At 48.6% G+C, this 27983-nt stretch overlaps 7 protein-coding genes across 7 annotated transcripts; 3 read left to right on the forward strand and 4 right to left on the reverse strand.

The window, feature by feature from the left end:
• Positions 1-82: 82 nt before the first annotated feature.
• Positions 83-969, reverse strand: L228DRAFT_236353 (hypothetical protein; the record flags this gene model as incomplete). The annotated part of the gene is made up of 3 exons (XM_018330817.1): positions 83-167; positions 334-486; positions 629-969. The coding sequence occupies 3 exons, from the start codon at positions 967-969 to the stop codon at positions 83-85; spliced, it is 579 nt and encodes a 192-aa protein (XP_018190787.1).
• An 808-nt stretch (positions 970-1777) lies between these two features.
• L228DRAFT_64775 (hypothetical protein) lies at positions 1778-2379 on the reverse strand. The gene has a single exon (XM_018336795.1). The coding sequence runs from the start codon at positions 2275-2277 to the stop codon at positions 1960-1962; it is 318 nt and encodes a 105-aa protein (XP_018190788.1). The 5' UTR covers positions 2278-2379; the 3' UTR covers positions 1778-1959.
• Positions 2380-4082: 1703 nt separating this feature from the next.
• L228DRAFT_244028 (hypothetical protein) lies at positions 4083-11228 on the reverse strand. The gene is made up of 3 exons (XM_018331826.1): positions 5060-11228; positions 4871-4984; positions 4083-4805 (listed from the first exon to the last, which is right to left on the reverse strand). The coding sequence occupies exons 1-3, from the start codon at positions 10898-10900 to the stop codon at positions 4530-4532; spliced, it is 6231 nt and encodes a 2076-aa protein (XP_018190789.1). The 5' UTR covers positions 10901-11228; the 3' UTR covers positions 4083-4529.
• A 1958-nt stretch (positions 11229-13186) lies between these two features.
• Positions 13187-14609, reverse strand: L228DRAFT_265713 (Mo25-like protein; the record flags this gene model as incomplete). The annotated part of the gene is made up of 5 exons (XM_018334753.1): positions 13187-13426; positions 13493-13765; positions 13840-14315; positions 14383-14443; positions 14508-14609. 5 exons carry the CDS (start codon positions 14607-14609, stop codon positions 13187-13189), a joined length of 1152 nt encoding a protein of 383 aa, XP_018190790.1.
• A 1855-nt stretch (positions 14610-16464) lies between these two features.
• Positions 16465-21763, forward strand: L228DRAFT_265714 (ras GEF; the record flags this gene model as incomplete). The annotated part of the gene is made up of 3 exons (XM_018334754.1): positions 16465-16832; positions 16980-21460; positions 21516-21763. 3 exons carry the CDS (start codon positions 16465-16467, stop codon positions 21761-21763), a joined length of 5097 nt encoding a protein of 1698 aa, XP_018190791.1.
• Positions 21764-22848: 1085 nt separating this feature from the next.
• Positions 22849-25891, forward strand: L228DRAFT_227188 (DIL and ankyrin domain-containing protein). Its single transcript, XM_018330441.1, has 4 exons — positions 22849-23146; positions 23197-23576; positions 23630-24031; positions 24083-25891. The coding sequence occupies exons 1-4, from the start codon at positions 22990-22992 to the stop codon at positions 25637-25639; spliced, it is 2496 nt and encodes an 831-aa protein (XP_018190792.1). The 5' UTR covers positions 22849-22989; the 3' UTR covers positions 25640-25891.
• A 629-nt stretch (positions 25892-26520) lies between these two features.
• Positions 26521-27696, forward strand: L228DRAFT_280493 (Allantoicase; the record flags this gene model as incomplete). The annotated part of the gene is made up of 2 exons (XM_018335785.1): positions 26521-26599; positions 26671-27696. 2 exons carry the CDS (start codon positions 26521-26523, stop codon positions 27639-27641), a joined length of 1050 nt encoding a protein of 349 aa, XP_018190793.1. The 3' UTR covers positions 27642-27696.
• Positions 27697-27983: the final 287 nt, after the last annotated feature.

A 27983-nucleotide genomic window follows, 5' to 3' on the forward strand; every position in this document is an offset into this window, starting at 1 on the left:
AACGAACGAGGAATATGAACAATGGAGAAAAGTTGTTTCCAGTCCCGCTTTGGAAGAGAAATGGAAAATATATAAAGAAAGTCTAATAATCAACAGGTGCAGGAATTCGTTGACTCGCTGTGCGGTATTGAGCGGGGTATTTTCGCTCCGTTTTTGCTTTTAGGGTTCTATATATATACCAGTTAGGCGGACTCAATCAGCATAAGTTTTTTGGGTGCAAATATTGGGCTGAACAACGGACAGAAGACCTAGAGGGTGGATGATAGAATGACAGAATGAAAAAGAAATTAAGGATAGTTTGGCGACGTGAAATGCACAGGATAAGGTACGTACGTGACTTTTTTCTGGGTCCATTCGAGATCACGGCGGACTTCCTTGGCGGCTTTGATGCCGTCGGCGAAATTGGCCTTTGTGGCTGCAAGACGACGCTGCGCGAGGGCTTGCAGTTCGAGCAGTTCGCGGCGCTTGGCGTTTAGTTCGCCGGATCTGGAATTATTGATTTAATGTATTAATACGTTAAAAATTGAAAGGAGGGGAAGATTTTTGGGACAAGTAGAAAGATAAAGAGGCAGGGTTAAAAAGGATGGGGAAAAAAGGAAAAGAAAAATAGCAAGGCGAGGAAACTCACGTCTGGGCTTGCTTGGCGAGGCTCTTGTCCAGAGGAAGCGGGTCGAATGCTCCAGAGAGATGATCGTTCAGGAGCTCTACGAGATCAATGCTGGCAAGGCCGTTGCTCGAGGACGCGGTCGAGCCATGCTCGCTGTTCGCATAACTTCCGGAAATGACGGAATTCGTGTTGCTGTAACTGTACGATGGACCGCCGGAAGATGTGGCAGATGTGCTAGCAACGCTTTCTGGAGGGGAGATGCTGCCGCGAGCAAACGGCCCGTGGTGAGGATATACCGTGGACCCTTTGGGGCCGGTGCTGATTGGCAGAGAGGCAGTTGCGTATGAGGTTCGAGTAGACATGATTGTGAGCACAGCACAGTGGTGGTAGGATTTGTGGGTAAGAGAAGATGAAGTGGTAATATCAATATGATGAAGCCCGCTTGGGGAGAGAGAGAGAGAGTCTGACAGAAGGAGGATAAGAACAGATCGGCAAGGCAAAGGATAATTGAGAAAGTAAAAGGCCCGGCAGAGGGTTATCCTTCAATGGCCCGGAGTGATGGTACAGTGAATATATTCCAAGTATGTGTGAGGTCAAGGTCAAGGACAATGATGCTCAAGCACGTGTCAGAGGAAGATTGAATTGAAGCTCGGGAGCGATGATGATGAAGATGAGAAGAAGGCCAAAAAATAAAAAAGAGAAGAAGAAAGATCCTCCGGTTTCAAGGACATGGCGGCCCTTTTATAGGCAATTGAGGCCCCGGGGAAGAGCACGGTTCCAGGACGGGGATGATCGAGTCGTCCATCTTTCCAACGAGGAAGGCAAACCAGGATGAGGGATCAAAAGGGGCCATTGCGTAGAAAACCCATTGGAGGGGGCAAAAGAGTCCAATAGGTTGCCATTGAGCCCCGCTCTTCTGAAAGTGATATGTTTCCTGAGATGCATTATCCGTCCAGGCCAAAAGTGAGCGAGCATCCCGCTGGGCCATTGCCAGCCCTTGATCGACCCCCCCCCTCGCAGCTCTCGGGCATTCCTTCAATGGACTAGTATACTCTTACATCCGATGCTCCCCGCCAGACCGGCCTGAGGAAAACCTAGGGCTCATTGGACGTGCGCGGGCGCCGCAATGCCCGAGGAAAAACTCTGGCCCCACCTGGGCCGTCATATCTGCAGTGAGGCCAAGGCCCAATGGGGCGTCCTGGATAGAGTAAGAGTTGCATGGGCATCGGGTGGCATGTGTGTGCGTGGGAACCTATGGGGAACCAAGAGAAACACGGATGGAGTACAGGCACTGGGCAAAAGGGTAAAGGGCAATAGGGGATGAGCAAGATAGTCCGCACGAGAAAAGAGTGTCAACGCGGGCGCGGGGGCGGCAGCGGGATGATCGTCGTTGTAACAGATTGAGAGTTAGAGAGAGCGAGGGCGCGAGAGAATTGGCCGCAAGGGCATAGCCTGTTGTTGCTGCTGCTGCTGCTGCTACTACCTGTCGTACATCTGGGGACCATTCCAAGCAACGAATGGATGCGGCGAACGAGACGCGCAGACGCCGGCGGGGTCCGGATGGAGGAGCGGACAAGAGAGAGAGAAAAAGGCGGGTGACAGAGGAGTGAGAAAGAGTACAGTGAGAGTAAAGGAATTATCAGGACGGAATTGGGACAGAGGCAGGTCATGCAAACTGTGTATGTGGTGGTGGGGGGGGTTGATTGTTTGATGCAGGCTCACGAGATTCAAAGGGAAAAAAAATCTAAAATGATGATGATGCAAATTTCATCTAGTCTGCGTTTCAATTGATGTGTTGTCACGCCTTCGCTGGCAGTTTCGGGCTGGGCCCGTTTGTTGCCCACCCTTCCTCTTTTTGCCCTTGAGGGACAGGAGGGTGTCAACGTGTGGAAAAGGTACGAAAGTCAAGTCATGGCTGTTCTGTTGTCTCCCATTCTTCTCGCGTGTTCGCCTCGCCCAGACCAACGGTAGGCCAATGCCGTCAGCGCGGGAGACCTTCTCAGGTTCCAACGGGACGATGGTCGTGATGGTGGTGGTGGTGGTGGTGGTTGTAGCGTTTGGGTCTGCTGGCCGTTTTGGGGCCGTTGGGGCCGAAAAATCATTAGGCATCATCATGTCACGGTCGACGCTGCGTCTCAGCTTGTACGGGATTAGCTGCAACTACAATACTCGAGATCAATGCTCGAATTGGAGTCATTTGAGGGGACTCTACTAAATTTCGACCCTGCGCGACAGGTACACTGCATGTGCATACCTCACCTTAGATAACCCTTCGGGTTGTTAAACGGCCACGGTTAAACAGCAGTCCAATTCAGCCGATACAATTATTAAAAATTGATCCAGGGATTTGGAAAGGCAAATTGGCGGGAGGGGTGACGGATCTACTGTACTCCGTAAATACTGCTGACCTTGTGGTATATCTGCGTATGATAATATATACCTTATAAAACCCAAGGATGGAAACAAGGCGCATGCATTAGATACCGATCACCACCCATCATTAAGGTCCTCGGAACTCCCCAAAACGAAACCGACTTTGGTAGAGCAGTTTGGAACCAAGGAAAGTACCAAGTAACTATAGCTCCCAGTAAACACCACGAGAACAGTGCCAGAGGCAATTCCTGCCACGAAAAAAGAGTACCCTGATGCCGGCATTACACGGCATAAACACAATAATAAAAATGCTCCCTGTACGTTGAGTTGACAAGGGTACTCTGCGCGACATACATGGAGCATGGCAGTTCCTCTGCAATGCTGCTGCCTGTCAAAGAAACGCACGAGGTGTTGCACTTAGAATTGGTGCATGTCAGGGAAAAGAAAAACGCATGTCATCCTTGTGCAACGTTGCGTCCCATGGGAGAGAGAGCGTAATTGATTGGAGTTGCTGGAAAGCCAATGGCCGCTGGTACACGCCGAAGACCAAGGCACCGCGGATAGTGTTGTAATAGTCACAGGCAAAAAGAGTGTCAAGATCTGACCCTTTTCATGATCCAATAAAGCTGCATCAAAAAAAACGCTTGGTGCCTCCATGTCAAAACTTTATGCTGGATGGAGGGGTATGCGAGGTTCGTACCACGATTTGTCTACTTGGCTCATGCAAGGACGACGACAGCGTTTCGCGCACGGTTGGTGCCAGAGAATGGCTCCAGCCTACTGGGCACCCAGCATCTGGCGGTCAGGCAGAAACGTACTAATGAAAAGAATCAAGGCCTGATTTGACAAATCCTCGCTCGCCACAGTCAAGCGAACGGATACTACACTGCCTACCTAGAAGACCCTGTTCGTGGATTTGCTGCACGTTTAAAGACTTGCTTAAGGAACTCAAATTATACCGTATTAGTCTGTAAGATGCAAGTCTTGCATATGTAGTATAACAACGGACGAACCGAAGCGCATGCTCTAAGAAACCCTTCCCAATCACGCCTTGTCATCCGACCTTGACGGAAAAGCGTCCGATGGATTGAGATTGGGACATTGAAAAAATAAAAAAAAAATAAAAAAAAAAAAGTAGAGAAAAGAGAAAGAGGGGTAAAGGGAGGGAAATAAGAAAAAGAAGTAAAATAAAGCAGAGTATCTAAGCTATCATACAAAAGGTAAAGGGAAAAAAAAATAAAGTAGCAAAGAAAAAGAAAGAAAACAGGTCAATACTTTCAGTACGCAGAGAGCATGCCCATGGGCAGAGGCTAGGGATGCTAGTCAAATTCATTATAGAAAAAAGTTGGGACGAAAGAGAGGGGCTATGGGAAATACTGACACATCTCCATGCAACGCCTTTTCTCCCCTTCGCTCCCCACGGGGAAAAAATGAAAAATCTCAGAACCACGCCAGTTCGCCACGCGCTGATGCAGAAAACCACCCATCGCCACCTTATGACCTTCACAATGTCATTTTCGGAATAATTCAACCCCGCAAACAACAAGATTTAAATAGGATGCGAGTTGTGACGCATCAATTGGCGAGGTCGTGCTGGATTCAAAAGATCCATGAGCACTTTGCTCAGCTCGCCAAAATTCACCGGTTTGGATACATAATTGTTGAACCCGGCCTCAATGCACTTATCGACCACGTCTGCCATGACATTGGCCGAGAGAGCAATTATTGGAATCAAATCGTGCTCCGAAAAGTGCTGCTTATCTTCCCATTGTCGAATTTCACGACACGTCTCATAACCATCTTTGTTGGGCATATGAAGATCGCACTGGACCTGCATTAGTTTCACTGCAAAACTGAACTTGGAAGCACCAGGCTCTGTATGTTACTCACAATGATAGCAGAATAAAACGCATGAGGTTGACTAAATACTCGTTCAATGCACTGCGCTCCATCGGAAACAGTCTCAACAACGACGGATATTCTTCGGAAAAACTTTTGCAAAACCTTCAACGCAGTTCACGGCAGGGTTAGCAATCAGTGAACTACAAGCAAGGGGGGTTTAAAGGTAGATATTCTCACCAGTTGGTTGACCTCGTTATCTTCGACAAGCAGAATACGATGACCACGGTTACCGATCACGTTCTCCATGTTTGCAAAGACTTGTCTTTGGCTTTCAGCGACTTGCTGTGCACTGTCGCGATTGCGATCTGTACTCAGCTGCCTCACTTTGTTTGGGTCAAAAATGTCGGCAAACTTTGAAGGTTTCAGAGGCTTGAAAACAAAGAGCACTCTAAGCTGCTTGACAAGTTTATCCATGTCAAGGTGTGGCGCTCGGTCAATAATCTCACGCTTCTGGACAGAATCCGACGCGATAATCACAGAGGTTCTCGGATGCAGGTCAGAGTGGAAAATCTGGTCCATAAAGGCAATGACTTCGTCCGCTTCGCTGAGATTGATAACAATATGCGTGAACACGACCGGATCATTTCCACCAATCATCCTCTGGCATTCTGGCAAAGAAGATCGAGTTGTTATCTGATGAGGGATATCCTCCGGAAGTGTTTTTTCAAGGTGCCTCATTGTCGCCTCCCGGCTATGTTCAAGCGCACACACAACCAAAACAGAATACATGGGCGGACGCATCGGGCTACCACCACGAGAGGTCGCCGGGCGAGAATCGCTGGGGGAGAGACGTCCAACTGAGGGAAGCTTGAGATTCATCTTTCCAGCATCCTCTCCCCCTTGCAAATTACTGGGCAAGATTGACGACATTGAAGACCGGTCGGACTGGAAAGTTCGCAAGGAGCCAACTGAGGGCGCTGAGCTACCAGAGGACAAGACGGCGGGGGAACTCTGGATGGATTCGGTGCCGGGGACGCCCGGGTTCCCAGGGGACTGAGTGTACGTCTTTGCCAAGAGCGGGCGGATAATTTCTTGTTCGCCCACAGCGGACGAATCCTTTGCTTGTCCTGACTTGGTCGACTCAATATTGGGTGTCTCCGATACATTTTGAGACTTTCGTTGGCCTTCGGGTCTACTTTCTTCTGGCGGTAATTGGAACTTCACGAAAAATGTGAAAGTGGATCCCTTGCCAGGCACGCTGGTGGCATTCATCTGACCTCCATGTAATTCGACCAGCTGCCTCGAGATGACGAGCCCAAGGCCACTACCACCATGCTGGCGGGTGCTGCTACCATCAATCTGACTAAAAGGTTTGAACAAGAGTTCTGCCTCTGCTTCTGTGAAGCCGCTTCCAGTGTCATCGACGTCAAATTGCAGCATGATCTCCTGATGTCTGATAGCGCTTTGCTGGCTCCGATAAACCTGACAGCGAAGGAATACCTCACCCCGCGAGGTAAACTTAATGGCGTTTCCAATAATGTTCAGTAGAACTTGCCGGATTCTAATCCGATCACCCATGACAAGGGCGGGCACATCATCATCGACAATATAATTAAGCTCCAAGCGCTTCTTGATCGCTAATGCAGAAATCAGATCGTTGACTTCCTCAATGACTGAACGTACGTAAAATGGCTGGAAAGAAAGCTTGACCATGCCAGCTTCCACCTTGGACAAATCAAGAATGTCATTGATCAAATAGCCAAGGTTTTCACAGCTCGTTCGAACAATATTGACCGAATCCATCTGTTCCTCTGTTAAGGGAGTGTCTAACAAGAAGTTGACCATTCCGGAAATGCCGTTGAGTGGGGTTCGGATCTCATGAGACATGTTGCTAAGGAACCTCGTTTTTGAATCCATAGTCTCTTTCAACTTTTGCTCGAGGAGCTTATGGTCATTGATATCGGTGCAAGTGCCGAACCAAGAGCCTTCACCGTTCCCAAAATTAATTGAGTCCACCGCTAAACATCGCACAAGGTGCCAACGATATTCTCCATCATTATTCCTGAGCCGAATCTCTGTAGAATAGGATGGTTTGCCATTGCTGTCCTTGGAAACTTTGATAACCCCGCTACGAGTGAGCTCAGAAAAGTCGGTCGACGAAATGTCAACCTTTTTGCTCCCTCCAATTTGCGTCGTAGGAGTGGGAGAGGCGGCTATATCGCCACCTCCTGGAGAAGGACGTGCACTGGGCTCTGTAGATGTTGGGTCGCTAAACTGCGGCAGTCTGCATTTGACAAGATCATCTGGATGAACGTACTCGGTAAATCCAAGGCCTAGAGCATCCTCAAAATGCTGCCCAGAATAGGAGAGCCACTGCGTATTGGCAAATGTTATTCCCTCTTCTCGGGTGGCAGCAAAAACTATTTGTGGGCTTGAATTCGCCAGAGAACGGTACTTGGCCTCGGATTGCGCGGTTTCCTTTTGACGGGCAGCACTGACTTCAGCAACATGTTGATCGTGAATGTCCATGAAGGTACCACACCAATGTACCGTCACGCCTCTTGTATCTCGCAAAGGAGCCGCGCGGACAAAGAACCAGCGGTACTGGCCATCGAATCTACGGATTCGAACTTGGCGTGAAAAGCCTTGGCTGCTCCGTAGCGCCTGTACCCAAGATTTCAAATAGTCCTCGCACTCCTCTGGATGAATACTTTGCCAAGGATCTTCAGAAAATTGAGCGACAGTGAGACCTCGATAAGTCAAAAATTTTGAATTGACCCACGTCAGAGCGCCCGTCCGGGGGGCCGCCGTAAATATTTGAACAGGGATTGAGTCGATAATCGTACGTAAAAGTCGTTCAGAAGGTGGTGGCATGTTTGACTCTGGCGTAGTCAGTGACCCAGAGGCAGTTCTTGTATGGGCTCGTACAACGCTTGGCCGGGATCCTACGGACGTAGCGGAAGGTAGCGACTGATATGTAGCACCGAAATCCGCACCGTATGAATGGAGAAGTGTATGTGGACGCTCTCCCTTTCTCAGGCCTTGAGCATGTCCAAACCAGGGTGCCTGTTTTCGTTGCGATGCAGACGGATCTGAAGCGCGAGCAGAAAGACGGCCTTCCCACTGTGATCCGGCGCTTGACCCTGATATTGAAATTTCCGTCTTTCTCCTTGTCCGTTCCGAGCGCTGTCCGCTTCCACGCTTCGCCAGGCTGAGCTCATATTCCATGGTGCCAATCTCCTGGTCTTCTTCAGGCACAATGCGATCTATATCCTCCTCTGTTGGTGAGGTGACGTCTCGCTGCACACCTCGATTGTCACCCGACCGCCTCTTCCATTGGGACTCAGGAGCATTCGATGTCTGCTTGGTCGATGATAGACTCATTACAGGCAATGTCGGCACTACCCCGCTATTAGACCTACTCAAATGGCCGGGCTTTTTCGAAACAAAGTAGCTGTCATTTGGCTCGAGTGTTCCTGGACGGCCAGGAGTGCCACCAATAGATCGCCTGTCGCTTGGGTACGGATGGGCATGAGCCTCGCCTGTTGGCGTGCCGCCCAGGGAGCCGGGCGGACTACTTTTGGAAACGCCGGAATACTCACTGGGGCTTGTTATGCTGCCAGTGATGGAGCCGGTCGGGCCTTCTTCGGAACCCAATTGGAGAGCGTGCTCAAGGCTGGCGAGGTCATCCAGTGGACGGCCCTGGTCTATCACCGCGCCGAATCCAAGCGCCGAAGACGATCCGTAACGTCGTCGTGCTAACCCACTGGCCTCACTCTCCACGGTTGTATAGTGGCGAGCCAGTGAAAAAGATGTTGCAAGGTGAGGTCCAAGCAGAGACAGCGACTGGCTTAGGTTTGAAGGATAGGGTATGACGGAAGAAAGGATAGAAAGAATAGCAATTGGGATTTTCTTATCGTGGAATTTATGACCTGAACCCGTCTTCACCGATTCAGGAATAGAGTGTCCATAGACGCCCAGGCCGGCATCTGTGTTTGCCATGAAAGCCGAATTGGACTCGAATCGAGCTGGCTGGACAGATTTGGATAGCAAAGGATGATAGAGGGGAACGTGAACAATCGTGGTAGCATGATCGACACCAATGGCCTCGACTTGCTTTCCAGTGGTATAATCTTGCGAGACTGGGTTAGGGCTGAATGAGCTTTCATCAACGGTTGCCGCAGCGAAGAAGGGGTTCTCATTAGTGTCTGATCGAATAGCAGGCGAAGGTGCTGGCGACTGCGCCCATGGAGATGCAGGTGTTTGTTCAAACTCTTCATACGACGATGGCTCACTTGGGCCGCGCTCGTTGCGAGGTAGGTGCAAAGTGTTCTCCAGTTCGTCTGAATTGGGACGAGCACCCGCCAGGTCTTTCTGAAATGCGCCCTGCGACTTTTCTCCGGTTGCTGGCACATGTCCCGTCTTTCCTGAGGTAGATGTCAATCGCTCGTGATGCAGATCCTCGGAATGTGCTGCTGGTTGAAAGCGCTCTCCCTGATCGATGTTGACATTCTCCGACTCAAATGTATGCGCATTATATTCCCTGGAAAGTACAACCACGTCACTCTTCTCTAGGACTCTGTGGACACCTCCGGGATCAAGCAACGGCTGGGCTTCGAAGTCCAAGGCTTGTAGAACGGGAAACATTCTACCGCGCGCTTCCCGTTGCGCTGGTTCGCCAATAGGCGCATCCTTGGCTTCTCCAGAGGCTTCCATAGCAGCGTGCTTTTTCAAAGACTCTGTATTCAACTGGGAAGAAGATAAAGGCACAGCTAATCTTGAATGTTGTGAAAATTGGTCAGATGTATAAACGCTTTTAGTACGAGATGCTGCAGGTCTCGGTTGTTTCACTTCGGGGACTTGCGCCGCGCCAAGCGATGAACGCTTTTTCCGAGCCTCAAATCCAGAGAAAGAGTGACGACTAGCTAATCGAGGCCGATGCCCTAAGAGTGAGGCCATGGACCACTCGAGATGCTCGGCTGGTGCTACAGATTCGCCCGACGACGGCGCAACGACTGCATCTGGGTCCTCCTCCTCGCTCGCCGCATCTTGGTGGCTCTGCGCCAGATAAGCCAAGCTGAACTTATCTTCCTCTACAGCATTAAAGGTGGCCTTTTGGCCCCATGGAATGTTTTCAGGATCCGTAGTATCCGCTGGAACGGCGAGGGATACCCGCTCTGCACAATAATTCTCGCGCAGTATCTGAACGACGTTCGACCACCAAGTATCCAGGCCCGGCTCCGAGGTGAGTGCGAGTGTGAGTTCATACAAGCTTGGGCTGGGATGTTCGGTGCCACCAGAGAAGCCGGAGATGCTCGGCGGAAGGAAGGTCATGGTTGACCGAGGCGTGGCGGGCCCAGATGGCACGGTTGGATGTTCTCCCATTTCATCCGGGCGACTTGACCCCAACCAAGGCGGCAAGCCCGTGGGGGAAAGGGCAGTAAATGGCCGATGGAAAGGAGTGGTGGGGAGCCTTGGTTGTGCCGCAGGCACATAGGGAAAGGGGTATGACGGCGTGAGCACGCGAGATGGATCAGGAGTGCCCCCGATTTCGCCCCCTCGGACAGTCGCATTCGACTCAGTTGAGGTAGTTCGTGAGCCCGTAGGTGGCGGGCTTATAAAGGCAGCTTCGAGGGAGGCATAGCCAGCAGCCAGGAACTCGTCGGTGCTGGGAGAGGCGCCATGAAGATCCGTCGAGGGCGCGCTGGTGTGAGTAGAGTGTGATTTGTTCTGCCTTGCTAAGCGCTCTCGGTTATTCAAAGAGATTCTCGCATTGACTGCTTCTCTCAGTCGAGCAATTTCTTCCGCCGAGTTATCGACTCGCTTGGCATTTTCCGAGGTATTCTGCTTGGCTCGGGAGTCTTCTCGAGGAGATTCATTGCCAGCTCGTGTAGACGATTCGTTAGGTATTCTCGGTGATGAAGGTTGGCCATGGAAAGGGATTTTGGGGCGGCTGGGAAGAGGGGCTGTGGTCGAAGATGGGATCGCGCCTGGGCTCCTGGGCGAGCGACGTTGAAGTCGACCAACATCTCGAGCACCTTTTGGGTTGGCGGGAGGTCCTAATGGTGGAGTACTCATGACGTCCCCAAATCCTCACTCCTCCACCGCCGCAAGGAGAAACTTTGTAGGGTCTCTCTCCGTCAAGGTCCGGCTTTGCCAAGCACAAGTATAGATGGCCCCATACGTACAGACGGCCGAGGACGAGAGCCCTACAGTCGAAAGGACGCTGTGAGCTCAGGAGGGTAGTGAGGGGCAAAAAGCCAGCGTCACAGCGACACCCGATGAGGAGTGGTGATGATGATAATAGTTGCGGGAGAGTCACAGCGGTCCCGGGAAGACGAAGGTCAGGTAGCGCGGGACCTGGGTAGTGTGGTCTTGCTGTTTCGTTCGTTGGTCGTAATAGAACAGTAGTGCGAAGGCCACCAGAGGCTTTTGGACCAGCAACCAGGTCTGTGCGACGGCTGGGACCTGACCAGGCTCGGCTGTTAACCGATGACGTAGGCCAAGCACCCACCTGCACCCTGCAAATTCCCTGACTGAACTCAGGGACCTCAAAAGAGAGAAAAGAAGAACGAAACGAGAAGCAGAGAGACGAGATGTACAATCAGATGAATCTTCGCGGTAGAGAGAAGTATGATATTGAAAGCAGACTAGAAGAGTATTTCGCAAAAGGGCTGCTTGAACGATACCACGGCCGCTGATACCTTGTTTGTGTTTCGCAGTAGCATTCACGTCGGTAGTAACATGAGTAGCGAGATAGATTTGGTAGCAATTGATCAACAGAAAAAGGTGTGATAGGCTCGCTCGCTTCTACCATCCACAAATTCCAGAAAGCCGCAGGGGATGGAGGAGTCTGAGCCCGGAGTCTACTTTGTGTGGCTCTGTGTGTGGGTTTGCGCCTTTCTTTGCTCCCTAGCCCTCTCTACATCCAAACAATAACACACTTGGCTGTGAAGAAAATTTGACGGCGATTACAGGTCTAATCGGACCGCCCTGGCCGGTGGATACCTGAGTCGTTGGTGGATGACATTATCCAGTCGTTATTGGGGCCCTTTAGTTCAGGGCCATCGTGTCAGTCGCACTAAGCGATTGGCCACACCAAAGTCACGCAGCTGCCACGCTGAAAGAGCGAGGCAAAGGACGAAAAGTACACAGTAACAATTTGATTAGTCCGAAGAAAAGCGAGCGACAGACTCAGAGACGGCGCACTTCTGTACGGAGTACACTCGGGAGAGATGAATATGCCGTCGAAGTGCACTATGCAGGTGCAGAAAGAAATGAGGCATTCGTCATTGATCCAAATTGGATCATCGTGCATGTCGGTACAGTACCTTTCTTTGGGGTATGTACCTGGATTTGGGGTCGGGACGATTGGGGAAGCCGTCGTACCATCAAATCATTGCCACTTTCAATGCGGCCAAACAACTCCCAAAGGCACAAGTCTGAGCGAGCTCTCTAAACCAAGACCAGCCAATCCCTTGCACGTGTAAGCCGGTCCTGCGGTATGACTGCCATCAGCATTTCAAGAGCAGGCTTCCAATTCGCTTTTCAGTAACCTCCGGAGTAACCTACTGCTTGTTTGTAAATCTTGTCCGACACAAGAATAACCACGAGCTCGATCAGATCGTCTCAATTCCAAACACGAAGTCAACAATTGCAGATTATAGATCATCAATTTAGCATTCCTCAATGAATTTTTAAACTTGATATGGTGTGTTATTTGCTTCGCATTTTACTTTCCTGGGTAGTTCTTATAAACAGTCGCTCAAATGTTCACACCTCCTTCTGGGGCTACTCTGCACAAGCTTAGACGTCTTGAATACAGAGGGTGCATCGGAAACTAAAGCATGCGAGCAGTATGGAAGAACGCGGCGAAGATATGGTCAAAATCTAGGTAGCATAAACACAAGCCTGATTGGAGAAGAATTTTACAGATTTCATATTGCTGGCGTGTGCTTTTCGCTGTGCAATTTAGAGATAGGTGCCTAGCTGGACACCAGTTACGACATTGTTACAGGTGAATGATCGGCTAATTCAAGTTTGCGCATAACCATATTCTTTTGGCCAAACTCCATATCCCGAAGACTCTATTTCGCCTGTCAGAAAAAGATCCGTCGACAGTAGTGAGAATAGTTCCCTTGACAACGACGTCAAGGATGAGGGCACTCGACCAATTACATTCATAGGTGCCCAACACTGGTCTCACTCCTAGATGCGAGTAGCGCTCTAGTCCGAGGCTACGGTATTCTGTAGCCGCCCAAACGCTCCACCAAGCGAAATGGGCGTGTAAATCGCTTTGACGCATCAGAAGACTGCCTCAACCAACGTAGATTCGCCATCTACAACGTAAAAAAGGCCGACACTTCAGCCGACGCTCGCTGTGACCGCTGATCCCCCACCCGTGGCTCCGCCTCGGCGCGCTGGTTCAATAGGTACGGGTGGCATAGTTTCGATTTGGCGAATCAGGTAGCTCTTTTCGTCTTTGAATTGATCATCCTCTGTCCGATCCTCCAGAAATTTGGGAAGAAACCGAAGTAACCTATCCCGATTGTTGAGGAGTATTCGCTGTACAGCAACAGACTTGTCTGGATTGGCAACAAAAACCTGTAGATGCAATCAATATTCAACAAGCCTTGGGTTTTTTGTCAAGCCGTTATGTTGGCCAAATACCTTGAAAACATGAAACGCCTCATATTGAACCATTTTTCTTTCATCGCGCAAGAGATTCATACAGAGTTTGAGGTGCTCCCCTCTGTCTACGTAAGCTGTCATAACCTGATAATTGGCCCGGTCAAGGAGGATTTCCCCGAGGAGCTTAATCGATTGGCGTTTTGTGACATAGCTGTCCGACTGCACAAGAACATTGTTATAATGAGGGAAGAATCTTTCGAAATTGACGCACAAATAACGCGACACTAACTGCTTGTGTTTTGTCAATAATTCCTAGATGGCGGAAATGTTAGCTTGGGTCTTTGGAATCTTGGCCAGGCCTTGATGGCGCGAAAGGAGAAATTCACCCTGAAAGTGGTAAAAGCGTCTGTGCTGACTTCAAAGGAAGATTCGTTGATCCAGCTGAAGAACTTCCAAAACACTCCATTGCCAGATTGCGGCTTGCTAAGGTCAATATCATTGAGACGAATTGGGTGACCGGGCGCCCTAGGCTCATCGTACAAAATAATTGCCGCAACGGTTTCATGCTTCAGTAATTCTCGCAGTATTGTGCCACATGTCATATAGCTTTCTCGGTGCTCGTAGCCTTTGCACAGCTCTATGACAGTATCCGTTCGGCTATGAAGTGTGTATTGAAGAGCTGGCGGCTCTGTCACGGACCCATTTGGCGGAACAAATCGAAAGACATATGAAAAGACCACCTGGCAGTCCTTTCTGGATTCGAACGGCAGCCTGGGAATCGTTCGGGCAAGGATCGGAATGAGATCTTCTTGGATGATGCTATTTACGAGATGATATGCCTGTTCGGGGTTGCTGTCGGTATCTGGCACAAATCAGCGAAAGCAAGTCCAATTACAGCTTGTTAAGAAGGAGCGAAGCCAGACACATACCGTGAGTTCCCCCTAGTACTAACTTCATTTGAAGCAGAGTCTTGGCCAAATCTTCCTCTGCCTAGTGTCAGATATGTGAGCTCCCGTCGCTTTGCAGTTGAAAGACGGGAGGTATGAGGAGTCACCTTTTGTCCCAGTGGTCCATCCAATCTGGAAATTGCATCCCTGGCTACTTTCGCAAGGTCCGGTGATGTCTTCTGTCGGGCGCGGCCAAACAGAAACGCCATTATATATACGTCTATCAACACGAAACCTCGAAGAAACGACCACAGGCGGTCTGCAACTGGAGGGGGTTTGAACTTGGGAGGCGAAGAATGTGGATGTATGTCAAGAAACGGATAAAGGCTGGGAGTAGGTCCAAGTTCACTCAAGTTGTGGAAAAGGTAGGAATTTGCGACTGTCCTTATTGAAGTGAAAACTTTGGCCTGAAAAACAAAGGACAGTATGGGGCATGGGCAGCAAGCAAACGGTCCTCGGTCGTATGTTGCTGCTGACAATGATGTTGGTAAACCAAACAGTGCTCGGGTACTTAGCACGGACGAAGGGTGCGTGACACGGGACACTTGGGGAACAAACGAGGGTCAAGGGAGATGCTAGGTACCTAAGGTACCTACCTAGGTACGTTTGCAGGGTCCAAGTCGGATACCAGCACTTGTGAATAATAAACTTGCAGAGCCGACTTCAAGTTGGGAAGATAACATACAAGGCAATTCGATACAAATTGTGTATTTGGTCCCATCACCTGTGGTAAATGACATCCACACAAAAAGTATAATGCTATATATTTCTACACTTTTTTTTTTTTTTTTTTTCAAATAGTCTCGTATCACGAGTAGCTTCTTTTAATTGACATCCAGATTTCGCGTCAGTCCCGGAGTATCAATAATGAGGGCATAGAGAATCTCGTCATTAAATTAATCAAAGTCTTTCCCCCCAGGCCATTCGATTCAAAAGGTGGTAAAAGATATCATTTATGAGTCGTGCTGTCCGACGGCATAAGATTCGATAACTGGGCTAGCCTAGTGATGCCCAAAGAAAATTGCTGTGTCAAATCTCAACGGACCCCTTGCAGCGTACACACTGCAAATGCCGTCATTGAATCAGGTTGATGACCTGCTGAAAAATAGGAGATTGAGGAGATGTGCTTCTAGTGCAAAACTCGGCTTTTTAACAAAGTCACGCGATACATGTTCTTCAGGCGTGATCCTTCTGCGCTGGGCGGGCCCATGAAATATGGGTTATACGAAGTATTGTTTATTGGGACTCTAGCCCGTGATTCGTTACATGGTACTGCTCTGGAAGGGCCCGTCTGCGGGACGCGGCACCTTCCTAGCCCTCCATTTCATTTCATTAACCAAAGTTGAGGATTGTGTCCAAGTAACATGGGTTGCCTGTGCCCCGGCAAATCCATGTACTATGATCTGCGACTATCTCGTATGGGTGTGTGTGAAGCGGCTTCGCAAACTTTCGGTTCCATTTAGAACGACAGCACCTCCCAAAGCTAAGCCCTCATATGCCGGCCAAGCTGCGTCAAACTCTTCAATTTGTAACTCTCATAACCGTGCCAATTAATCGCAGTTGAAGAATTTTCGCACTCGCCGGATACGATTTTATGACCTCTGCTCCACGGACAGTATCTATTGTCCGTCTGATCGTCAACGCAGCGCGTCTCCCAGAGAACGTCTGCAACGCGTTGCTTTTGAGCATTTTCCTCCTTCGACCGAGTAGACCGTATATACCTTATAGAGGGAAAGACGGCCTAATTTATATGACACTGCATCCGAGAATAAGGTCAACGCGCACACCTGGGATTTTCTGCGGAAGGATTATTGCTCTTTAAATATGAATTCGCGATATGAGCAACCACAGTCGTCAAACCTCTATAGCAGCAGCAAAATACTTTTAGTGGCTTAAAAATGTGAGTCCTTGGCCAGCATCAAAGCCGTTTCTCGAAATCTGTTGTTCGATGGACCTGACATTATCGCGTAGACTGGTGACATCAACATTGGGAGGGGCTTAAATGACCCACAACATTCCCGCTGGCGCGCCATATTCTCTCGAAAACTCTACCTTTAAGCCATCATGGCTGATGAGACACAATCGAACTGCAAACCGTGGAATTGCCATCAACATGCTGTATCTCTGGATTCAAAGCACGCCCAAGCGCCAAAGTCGCACGTTTATCTGCAGACCTTAGGAAATAGACAGCGAGATCTCATCGGAAACAACATCTCTAGTGCGCGGGATACCATAAACTCTAGGCTTTCATCAAATATTGCTCGAAAAGATGGCCAGGCGTCCTTGCGCGATAGCAACATCAGCCCCAAAGAACGACGCAGACGGGCTCGGAGAAACAGTGACCGAGATGATGGGTGTGGGAGTTCTGGGATTAGGTTTGGGAAGCAGTTTACGGTTGGAAATGTCGGTCACAATGGCATGATATATCTCAGGTAAGCATATTTGTCGGGCTTCCTCTTGACGTATTTCCTTTGCAAAATATCTTCACCCTCTTCTGTCACGCTCTTCTAGATATGTACTGCTATTTCTGGCCTATACTTTCCCCACATATGATGTACTAATAATCTTTTTTATGTCAGGCCGGTGGCGCGGCCAATGACCCGGGGGCTCCAGCTCACTTTTGCGCGTCCAGGAACGGCGTCGATCCCTAAAGAGAAGCGGAGCCCACAGGAAAACTCCTCGGCGCACAAAAGCAACGATGAGTCTGCACGCCCTTCATGGGCTGTCAAAGATGTGGAAAGAAGCGAGCAGTGCTCATCAGTCGATCACAGTGACTGCACGTTGGATGCTTCGCAGCCTCGTCGCATCAGAGCTCAACGTGCACGGTCATTTTCCACGAAGGCGGAAAGAGAGCAGGTTGCGCCAGAGTCTTTTGCATTCGGAGAGAATCAAACACGTAAAGACAAAAATTTGCCGCGCGAATACCCACTTCAGCGTCCAAGAACCGCAGATGAACGGGCAAATCGTATGCTGGAAGTCCCAATACCACACTACCGACTTGGGCATCCTAGCTTCAGCACGCAGGGAAATGCCTTCATGCGCAGTTCAGTGTATACGACGAGTTCCGTGGCCGACGATGTTGCATCATTTCAGCCATGTGCAGGAAAGATGCTAGGGCATTCCACTGAAATACCACAGCTACATCCACAACAGCCATTACATTCAAATGGCTCCGGGGCTCCTTTGAGATTAGGTCTTTATCTAGACCATTCAAGGTCCGCTGAGCGGCAGGAAGAACTTGCACGTCACATGCCCACCAGCTTTGATGATTTGGTCCTCGAATCCGATCACCCAGCCGTCGTTCGATATTCGCCAAATACTGGAAACATAGTCGCTGCGACTCCACTTCGAATGATAGCCCAAATTACATCAGCTAACTTTTTGGACTATGAACTTTTATCTGACTTTTTTCTCACCTTTCGCTCTTTTCTCTCTACACAAGAGCTTGCCAATCATCTTACCAATCGGCTTCGTTGGGCCATTGAACGGCATGACGACTTAGGCCGAATTGTTCGAGTCCGCACATTCGTAGCCTTGCGCCATTGGATCTTGAACTACTTTGTGGACGATTTCGTCCCCGATCAAGCGCTTCGCAGCTTATTCTGTGACCAAATCAATAAACTTTCCACAAAATTGCGCCATCGATCTTATGAAGGTCCCGGAGATCTGCGGATAGTCGAGGAATTAAAAAAATGCTGGAGACGAACTTGCTCATTATACTGGGATTTTTCGAAAGAACCTCATTGTGCTGAAGGAGACGCCGATGAATTCGGTCCCATATTACCAGGCGGTGAGCTAGGGAATCGTCGCGGATGGTCAAAGAATTCAGACAAGCGACATTCACTTGCCTTGAAAGTTGGTTCGCCGTCCTTCCGAACAGATACAATCTTGTGTAAATCACCGATAAAATATAATGAGTCCAACCAAGCTCAACCATTCAAAGGACACCTACTGCCCGAACTTGTCCCGGATAATACAATTAAACCCCAGACAGGACCACTCGATTTGCCTCTTGCTTCGCCAGGCAGCGAAGAAGATGGCCCAGTTTTCTCTTGCTCAGGGCCATCAACAGCTTTCAAAACGGCTCACTGCAGCCTTTCCCGGGCTCCTGTTGCTCGTCCAGTACATTTACCAAGTATAGGTAGCACAGCTTTCTCTGATACCTCAAGGGCGCATCGCAGACTAGGGAAGTGCTCTGGACCAATGCATGGTCATAAGCGCAGCTTTTCCGATGCTCTTACAGATCCACGTACAACCTTGATACTAGGCGGCATTGATTTCTGTCCGAAGCCGCCACCGGCCGCCGTCATTCCCAACGGCGGAGGCCTGGTTAGAGGAAATGTGGTCTCTCCAGGAACTCCTTTTGTAAGCCTCCGAGGAGGTACGGCTCCTGTTAGAGCACAAACTAACATTGTCGAGACACGTGACATTGTCAATATCCTTCCACGGACTGAAAGAGACAGTGGTAACGCCAACCCTGGCGTAAAACGGCTCGTTGGTAGCGTACGTCGAGCTCTAAGCCACAGACAAGCTGGGAAGGGGCCTGTCCAATCTGCAAATCGATCTTCCAAAGCCAAGCCTTTGTCTTTAGGGGACGACTCGAGCCACCTTCCTCGCAATTCTTCCGGGAATTTGCAACCAGAAGTAACGAACTCCAATCTGTTCACTCCTTCAGGGCCATATCGAATTGATTTTTTGACTGCGCAAGCTGCCGAGGCTTTCAGCGCGACGACCGAGGGATCAAGCCATGTTAATGACCCAACAGATTTATGCAAAAATTGTGCGGGCATCCCAGCACCAAGCAGTCATCGAGCCAGCTTCACGAGTAGTCATTTCCGGCATTTGGGGGACGAGAGCGAGTATCGTTGTCAAAGCGACCTTACAACTAGCAGCAGATCGATCCTTATCGTGGACGATATCAATATCGATGAGACATTTCCGCCAGCTTTGAATCAGAAATGCGGGTCTTTAAGCCCTGATCATGCGGGTGGTGCTCAGCGGTCTTATGATCATGATGAGAACAGGTCCGGCCGCCATGAATTGGGCCTGAGCTCTAGAAATATGACTGCCGAAGGGGGCATTGGCTTCATCCGCAGTAGGTCATCATCTGTAGACACATGCGTTTTGGAAGACGTAGTGAACACACCGGACCTGACAGCCTTTCAAGGCAGAACGTCGCCGTCAATCGTTTCGGACAAGCGTTCTATCTTCATCGGAAAGAGAACTCTATCTTTGCGCCGTTCAAGATCATTGCACAGTCTTTCGGAAATCTCTACAGTCCTTAGTGCCTCCAATGAATTTCCTGGCTCATACTCAGATACACCTCAACATCTTTCGCGGAAGATGGCAAGTCCAGCTTTGCGAAGGCGGCCTGGTGGAGACCTTCGCGCGGCGCACAACATGCAAGGTCTTCGGCGCAGTCGTTCACAATCGTCACTTTCAATTACGATACACACCTATTCGCCTAGAAATTCACAACAAAGCCACAGTACTAGGGTTTCTGGGGGATTGCTCAAACAAGGTAGTCAGTGCCAGAGGATAAGAAGTCATTCGCTTGCATTGATTGCTAACAATGACCACAATACCTCTCCTTCCCTCTTCGAAACGCATTCTTCTCGAGGCGCGATGAGGAAGTCATTTGAAGCTGAAGTCGCCAAGTTAGCTCAACTTCCAGACGACGAAGAAGATGATGGCGGTATTGAGTCTACTTTGTTGAAGCTTGAAGGCAGATATCAGAAACAACCTGAAGCATCTTCGGATCGAAACTCAATTTCTATACCTGATGTTGACTTTTCGAGGCTGGCTCAGATCGTAAACGAAAAGAAGCGATCCAAATGGGACATCAAAGATGAGGCTGTAAAATCGGCTTTTAGGCTACCCGATTCATCTGGGTCTGATGACAGATCCTCCCTTGTCATCCAAAGTTCAAGCCGTGAGCGCGCCCAAAATCCTGTCACTTGTGAAAAGGATTGCGACCAAGATTTTGGAGAAAACTCAGTCGGTGGCCCCTCAGTATATTCCGAGAATTCTGTTCCACTTCTTGGACGTGGTTTGAGCGGACACTCAGCAGCCCATTTGACAAAAGGCCGTCAAGAAGTCAACATAGGGCCAGCTTCCGGTTGGGACTTAGACTTTGAAGGAGATGAATCCCAAAGACTAAGTGCGTTCCGTTCGCAACCGTCTAGCCCAGATCGTCTTCAGCTTGCAGCAACAAAGTTGGCTGTACCTCAGCCGGGATTGCTGAATTTTGACACAGCGGCAATTTCGCGAACAGGATCAGCTATGTCAATACCGGGCAGCATTTTTGTCTGGCACCCCCTAAGCCACCCGCCCTCCCCTCCTCTGAGCATGGAAAATGCTGTATCAAAGTCGCCCAAGTCGAGAAAAAGCTTTCTTTACGAGAAACCTCTAACTCCAAATTCGACAGCCAAAACCAAGACCGTTCAAGGTCGAGGCAGCTGCGACGAGGGATTCCACAATATTACACCACACAAGAATGAGTCATCCACAAATACTAATTATGAAAACATATCGTCTGTCCATTGTCCCTTCATTCTTTCTTATGATGCAAAGGTTCTGGCACAACAATTTACCCTGATCGAAAAGGACGCGTTGTACGAAATAGAATGGAGAGAGCTTGTCGAGCTTGACTGGAATAAACAGCCCATGAGAGTGCATGATTGGGTTGATTTTCTCAGAAGCTCTGATGCCAAGGGCGTAGACTTGGTGACTGGTCGCTTCAATCTCATGGTGAAATGGGTTATATCCGAATGCCTCCTGACGAGAAACGTCAATGAAAGAGTTCTTACAATCATCAAATACATTAACGTCGCCGCGTTCGCAAGGAAGTACCGCAATTACGCTACCATGTATCAAATAACTGTTGCTTTGGTATCTGCTGAAATCGCAAAGCTCTCGAAAACTTGGGAGCAAGTTCCCATCGAGGAGAAACAGACGTTACGAGAACTGGAATTGTTGGTGCAGCCTTTCCGGAATTTTTACAACCTGAGAGCTGAGATGGAAACCGTTGGTGCGGAGGAAGGATGCATACCGTTCGTTGGTAAGTTCTATTTTCCTACTTTAAACCAAAGTTTGCCATACTCACTCACTTTTAGGGCTCTATACCCATGATCTTATCTACAATGCTCAAAAACCAACAGAGACTAAGCACGAATGCGGTAGTGTCCTAATAAATTTTGAGCGCCATTTGACTACAGCGGCAATCGTCAAAAATTTGTTGCGATTGATTGAAGCTAGCTCACGGTACAATTTTCGACCTATCCCTACGATTCTTGATAAATGTATATGGATTTCTGCACTTTCTGACGAGGATATGAAAATCTACAGCAATGGGATTGAATAAGGATGCTTATTCGTCCTCTACTTTTTCACCTACTTACTGATTTTATCGATACCCTTGCTTACTGTTGTCATTATTTTTATTCTGAAGAAATTACGCACCCTACGAATGCCTCGCTATGAACGCGCAACATCTTTTGATACCTCATAATTCTATTGCATCTTCTCCGATTTCTTTTAATTCAGGAAAAGTTCCCGATACGACTTTCTGGTTACCTACAAGAGGGCGAATGCAAATATTTTCTGGTTATGTTTCATTAGCATTGGGACTACACGATACATTGCCCCGACATACCTTGCAACTATCTTCAAATGTCATCCATTTACCACCGAGCGCATTACCTGAAATGTCGCATTTTCAGAAAAGACATCTGATTTCTCTTTCTACTCTGTCCAGCGGATTTGGTCACAGCCTCTTCTTCTGTTAATTTTACCCCTCTATAGATAAATACCGTTTGATACCTACTCATCGACCCTAATATCGAACGCTTTATTCCACACGTTCCTGCTTTTCAAAGCTGTGAAAAGACCTAGACGCTCTCCTAAATGGCTTCTTCATGCTGTGGAGCTCTGTTTTTTGGCAGTAGAGATGTTTTCATTGCATTGTTGGAAAGCTCGGAAGGTTTTTATGGTAATTAGTGGTAATGTGACGTCTGGCCACTGTCTCAGATGGAAATAACACAATTGTCGATTGATGAACGTATGGGAACTTTAGAAAATTAGTGGAATGAACGAGACATTTGATCTCAAGACAGTAACTGGTTACGATGAACCCTGTCAGAAGTAGTTGTTACCGTCTAATGAATTCATTTATTCACCGGCCTTTTGCTAAACAAAAGTGACATCCCATTTAAAATCAAAATCTGCTTTTTGGGGCGTTGTAATGTTACCCTTATCAATAGATCTCATGCTCTATGCAGAAATTGGCCTTGACTAACTAATTTCTGAAGCTTCTGTACTCCGTAGAGCGTCCTGGCATGTAACGTGTTCTACTAGTAACAGAATGCTATGTTTTTAAGCGATCGCATGGGGGTTCACGGGCGGGCTGTCCAGCTAGTTGCTCGGCGCAATATATGCGATCATATAACACAAGCTCTTGCCAACTGACTAGCGGGCTCCAGACATTGGCTCAAATGCAAGCTCTAGGCAGAAAAAAAACGAAGTGACTTAAGCTGGAGTTCAGCTCTGCCTATACTCGTCTCATGATTGTGCACCTCCCTCTTAATCACAATGGACCTCAACGATGATCACCACGAGGCAGGGACGGACTTAGACTCGGGTTCACCCAAGCCTCGAGCCCTTCCAGATGACCTTCCAAGGTCTCTGGATGACCGAAGATTAGCTCCAACGTTTGGCGCAGAAACCGAGATATATGACGCTTGGCAAGGTATGTTGTTCACGTTGCGGATGGGGCTTCTTTTGCTCACTCTTATAAAGGGCAGTCGCAATTCTTCACCACGCCCGTTCCGGCACGTCCACTTGATTTCAGGCTTTCATTGGAAGAGAGCCGCTATAGAGATGACCCAACAGCCCTCGCTCTGGAAGATAATGATAGTCGCCTCGTGGAAATGCTCGCGGCCCAAGCAGCACATCGAGCAGACGGGCCCCCTTCGCAGGACGAGGACGGTATTGCCACCAGCGAGACACTGTCCGAAGCAGAAAAGCGTGAACTTCTGCAGAAAGCATTGAATATGGCTGCCAGTAATGGCGACGTTGAAAGAGTGCAAAGACTGGTGAACGGAAGGTGTAAGGATTATGTTGATGTGAATGCGGCAGATGAAGAGGGAGCTGCTCCCTTGATATATGCAAGCTGCTTTGTATGGAATAGTACCTTTGATCTCCAATATCCAACTGCTTATATCTGGTATAGGGTCATCATGATGTTGTCTCGGCTCTCATTGATGCCGGTGCTGATCTCGACACACAAGATCGAAACCAATGGAGTCCGTTAATGTGGGCCATGACGAACAGACATAAGAACATTGCAAAGACTCTTTTGGACCACGGTGCCTCACCTGATGTTCGATCTTCCTCTGGCAGAACAGCTTTCGATTTCTTAGCGTCTAATACCGAAATTTCGGATTATCTACACGAAAGTGGTTACAAAATAGGGAACGTGGGGGTGGGAGACGACTTTTACGATGGAGGCCTGACTCAGGACAAATTTGAGGAAGAAATGGCCGAGAATGAAATGAAGAGACGAATGATGATGGAAAGCGCAATCAATTTGGAAGTTGACCTGTCAAGCTTGGGGCTTGACGAGCAGCCGGAAGTATGTTTGACTCCAAGAGCTTATACAGTATGAATGTTAATGTGACTTTAGTCTCCTGAAGAACTCGAAGAGGAGGGACAGGAGTTTGTCTGGGACAGATGCCTCCACGATCAAATGTTTGTCTTTCAAGAAAATGAACTAGGACGGATCCTCGATATAATCATTACCAACATGACGCCGCAACGGTCCCCGTCGCAAAAACCCGTTCCTGCAAACATTTTATTTCTGAGCTCAAGATACGCTCATTATCACGCTAGCCCGGAATTACTCCAAATGCTCCTTGTTACGGCCATGGACAAAATAAATGATGTTGTCGAACGCCATCAATGGGATATGACTATCTTGGCATTTTGGATTTCAAACGCGACGCTTCTTATGCACTATCTCAAGAAAGACCCCGGATTGATGGAGGCCACGACTTCTTTCCAGCTTCAGCTAGCTGAGCTCATCAATGAGATTTTCGTCTTGATCATCCGGGATGCGGAACGACGAATGGACAAATTGTTAGATGCTGCAATGCTTGACCACGAAATAATTCCGGGTTTTGAAGACGTGCAATTTCAAAATGAATGGAAGCTCTTCAAATCAAAGAGCAAAGCTAAGGAACCGGAGCCGATTGAGAAACGATTCAGGCCCCCTTCCCCGAGGAGACGTGCGCAGATTGCGCCTAGAAATATCACGTCGCTATTATCGTCCACTCTTTTTGTACTAGACCTATACGATATTCACTCGGTCATCACAGTCCAAATTTTAGCGCAACTTCTCTACTGGCTTGGCGCAGAATTGTTCAATCGCGTCATGTCGAACCGGAAATACCTGGCGCGAACAAAAGCGATGCAAATACGAATGAATGTTTCAATCTTGGAGGACTGGGCAAGAGCAAACAACCGAGAGCCCGAGCATTTTGAGAGTGGTTCTATGAACACTTCGGGCGAGAGCACTGTTGACGCGGCCAGACGACATCTTGCCCCAACCATACAACTGCTCCAATGGTTGCAATGCTTCTCTTCACTCGGCGAAGACTTCGAATCTTTAGTTGATACTATTCAACAGCTCACTCGACTGACCCCACAACAACTTGTACATGCTGTTCGTCATTATCGACCGGAAGTCGGTGAGAGAGGATTGCCGAAAAGCGCCATGAAGTACCTGATCAACCTCGAAAAGGAATTTGCAGAACGTCGAGAAAGTCGACGAAAAGCAGCTTCATCTCCAAAAATACCTATTTCACCACAGAGAGCCTCTGGGCGTAAATCGACTGATGATCCATCAACATCCACGCCCGCGGAAGGCAATGTAGCCACGAAGGAAACAACGGGCCCTAGTGCAAGCGGTTCGACACCTACGATGGATGCGCCCTCGGATGAAGAAGAGCCACCGGAAAACCTCCTCCAAGATCCATCTCTCATGCTACCCTTTATCTTGCCAACTTCCACAGACATGCTCGTCAGCTATGGAGCCGGTTTTGGAGGCGTGAATCGCGAAAGAGAACGCAAGTATATCCCAACAGTACCTCCGGAGTTTCTTGCCAAGTTTGACACCAATGGCACGAAGAAGGAGATTGCATACGATAGCACACAATGGGAGGATGGCGATGAGGAGGGGTGAAATAATTTAACGATATCTTAACGAGCCGCACAATTGCATCGCAATGGAGTTGTGAATTTTGCTGTATTTATGGACTGGGTCACTGCGCCGCATCTTTCTGGTCTTAATGGCCTTATAATTTATATATTGAACATACAGCAGGGAAGGAAAGAGAACTGATTAAATTCAAAAACTTGCTATCAATATGAGTAAAATCAGCCACAGTGATAGTGGAGTAGAAAAGAGACACAATTGAAACAATGATACCAAACCAAGCGCACAGAAGCCAGTTAGATTGCAACGCCGATCTTCTATTCTAGAACGTCCCCGGACCAGTAACGCTGTTTGAATGGAGTTTTATCTGGATGTCCCCCGTCATTAGGTTTTTGCGATATATTAGGTGTACAGCATTGAGAGCAAGGAAGCAGCGCCGTGAACCAAAGGTTGAGATGCCAAAAGACTTCGAGTAAGTACGGGTTGGAAGAAAAATTGACAATTACACAAGATCACGACATTTCGGCATCAAAGTGAGCGTCTATACCTAATTCAAGTTTTGATTTTATCTCTAGCCATTGTTGACACGGTCTTTTGTCGGCCAATGGTGAAATTTGATCGAGTAATTGGAGTATCTTATCTAGCTACTATACCTGAAATTTCATAGCGGGGAAAGGATGATCTTATCGACCCTATGGGAGATTTGCATCTGGCGGGCGGGGCACCGAACCCCACCGTGGAGGGGTCCGATAAAGGAATCGGTAGATTCCGCGTGCTTCTCAATGGCAGGTATAATATATTGGCAGTCATATTCCGCTCGCGTGCTCTCTCTACACTTTGCAGCCATCAAATTCTGTGTTCAATTCTTTTAAACTATACATTTATTTTCCCAGGCTTTGAGAAATAAAATGGCCTCGAAAGCGGGCTCAGGCGTGGTCTCTATTGCTGCGGAGGACATTTCAAACACGTTCTCCTCTACATGTATAGGTATGAGACGAGCTCTCAGTAAATTATGCCTGTTATCCTTTGGCTTAGTCTAACAAACAATTACTATATAGATCTTATTTCCAAGCCTCTTGGATCAAGGATATTGTCATTCTCAGATGAGTGGTTCGCGGCCGCAGAGAATCTGATCAATCCTGCCCCGCCAGTTCGGAAACCTGGTGTCTTCACGCATGCCGGCGCTTGGTACGATGGATGGGAGACTCGTCGGCATAACCCGGATTTCGACTGGGTAGTCATTCGACTTGGTGTGGCAAGTGGGAAGGTTCAGGGTGTGGAAATTGATACGGCGTTCTTCAACGGCAACCACGCACCAGAAATTGCCGTTCAAGGCTGTTTTAGTGATTCGGATGAGGAGGTGTCGAAGGAGAGTTTTACAGGGTGGGAAACGATTCTTGATAAGCAAGAGTGCGGTCCCAGTCAGCAGTTTGCATGGCTGTTGCCCGAGTTGACCAAGAAGGCGTATACACATGTCCGGTTGCTCATGATTCCCGATGGTGGAATTGCCCGCTTTAGGTTGTACGGCGTTGCTCTCCCAGTCTTCCCAGAAGGTGGCCATGAAGTGATTGACCTTGCTGCTACTGTGAACGGAGGCGTGGCTGTCTCATGCTCTGATCAGCATTTCGGCAGGAGAGAGAATCTGCTTTTGCCAGGCCGAGGCGTGGACATGGGTGACGGTTGGGAGACCAAGCGAAGTCGGGCACCAGGACACGTCGACTGGGTCATTGTCAAACTTGGAGCAGAGGGCGAGATCGACAAGGTCGTCATCGATACTGCCCATTTCCGTGGAAATTTCCCACAGCAGGTCAAGGTGGAGGCCTTGAATACCGCGGGTGTACCAGCCGCGACGGATGCGGGATGGGTTGAGATTCTGGCACCGCAGAAGAGCAGCCCCGACGTGGAGCATGAGTATGGCCGCTCGGCATTGAAGAGTGTCGAGGGTCGGACCTACACGCATGTCAAGATGACCATCATTCCTGATGGTGGTGTCAAGCGCATCCGGGTGTTTGGGCGACGAAAGATTTAAAATAGTCATTTTGCTTGTATATACCTACGTAAAAACCTTCAGAGAATGTCACTAGACAAAAATATTCCATATATATTTCTGTATGAAGCAAAAAAATAAATAATAATCTTAATCTACCAAAACTTTAGCCAATACATATGCTTAAAATTTCTGCGCCATTAGGATGAAGAAAGAGTCAAGAAATCTGACCAAGCCATTAAGTCAGCAACAATCGCTGCATCTAGTTAACCAGTCAACTAGTCATGCTCGGCACGGGACGTGAGAGATCCGGTAGCATTTATCCAGTCCACCGAGTGTCAATCAAAGAGAGTAATAACAGACTTGGATTATGCCTTTTTTGTA

Source organism: Xylona heveae (assembly GCF_001619985.1).
Source record: "Xylona heveae TC161 unplaced genomic scaffold L228scaffold_2, whole genome shotgun sequence".
NCBI classification, from domain to species: domain Eukaryota; kingdom Fungi; phylum Ascomycota; class Xylonomycetes; order Xylonales; family Xylonaceae; genus Xylona; species Xylona heveae.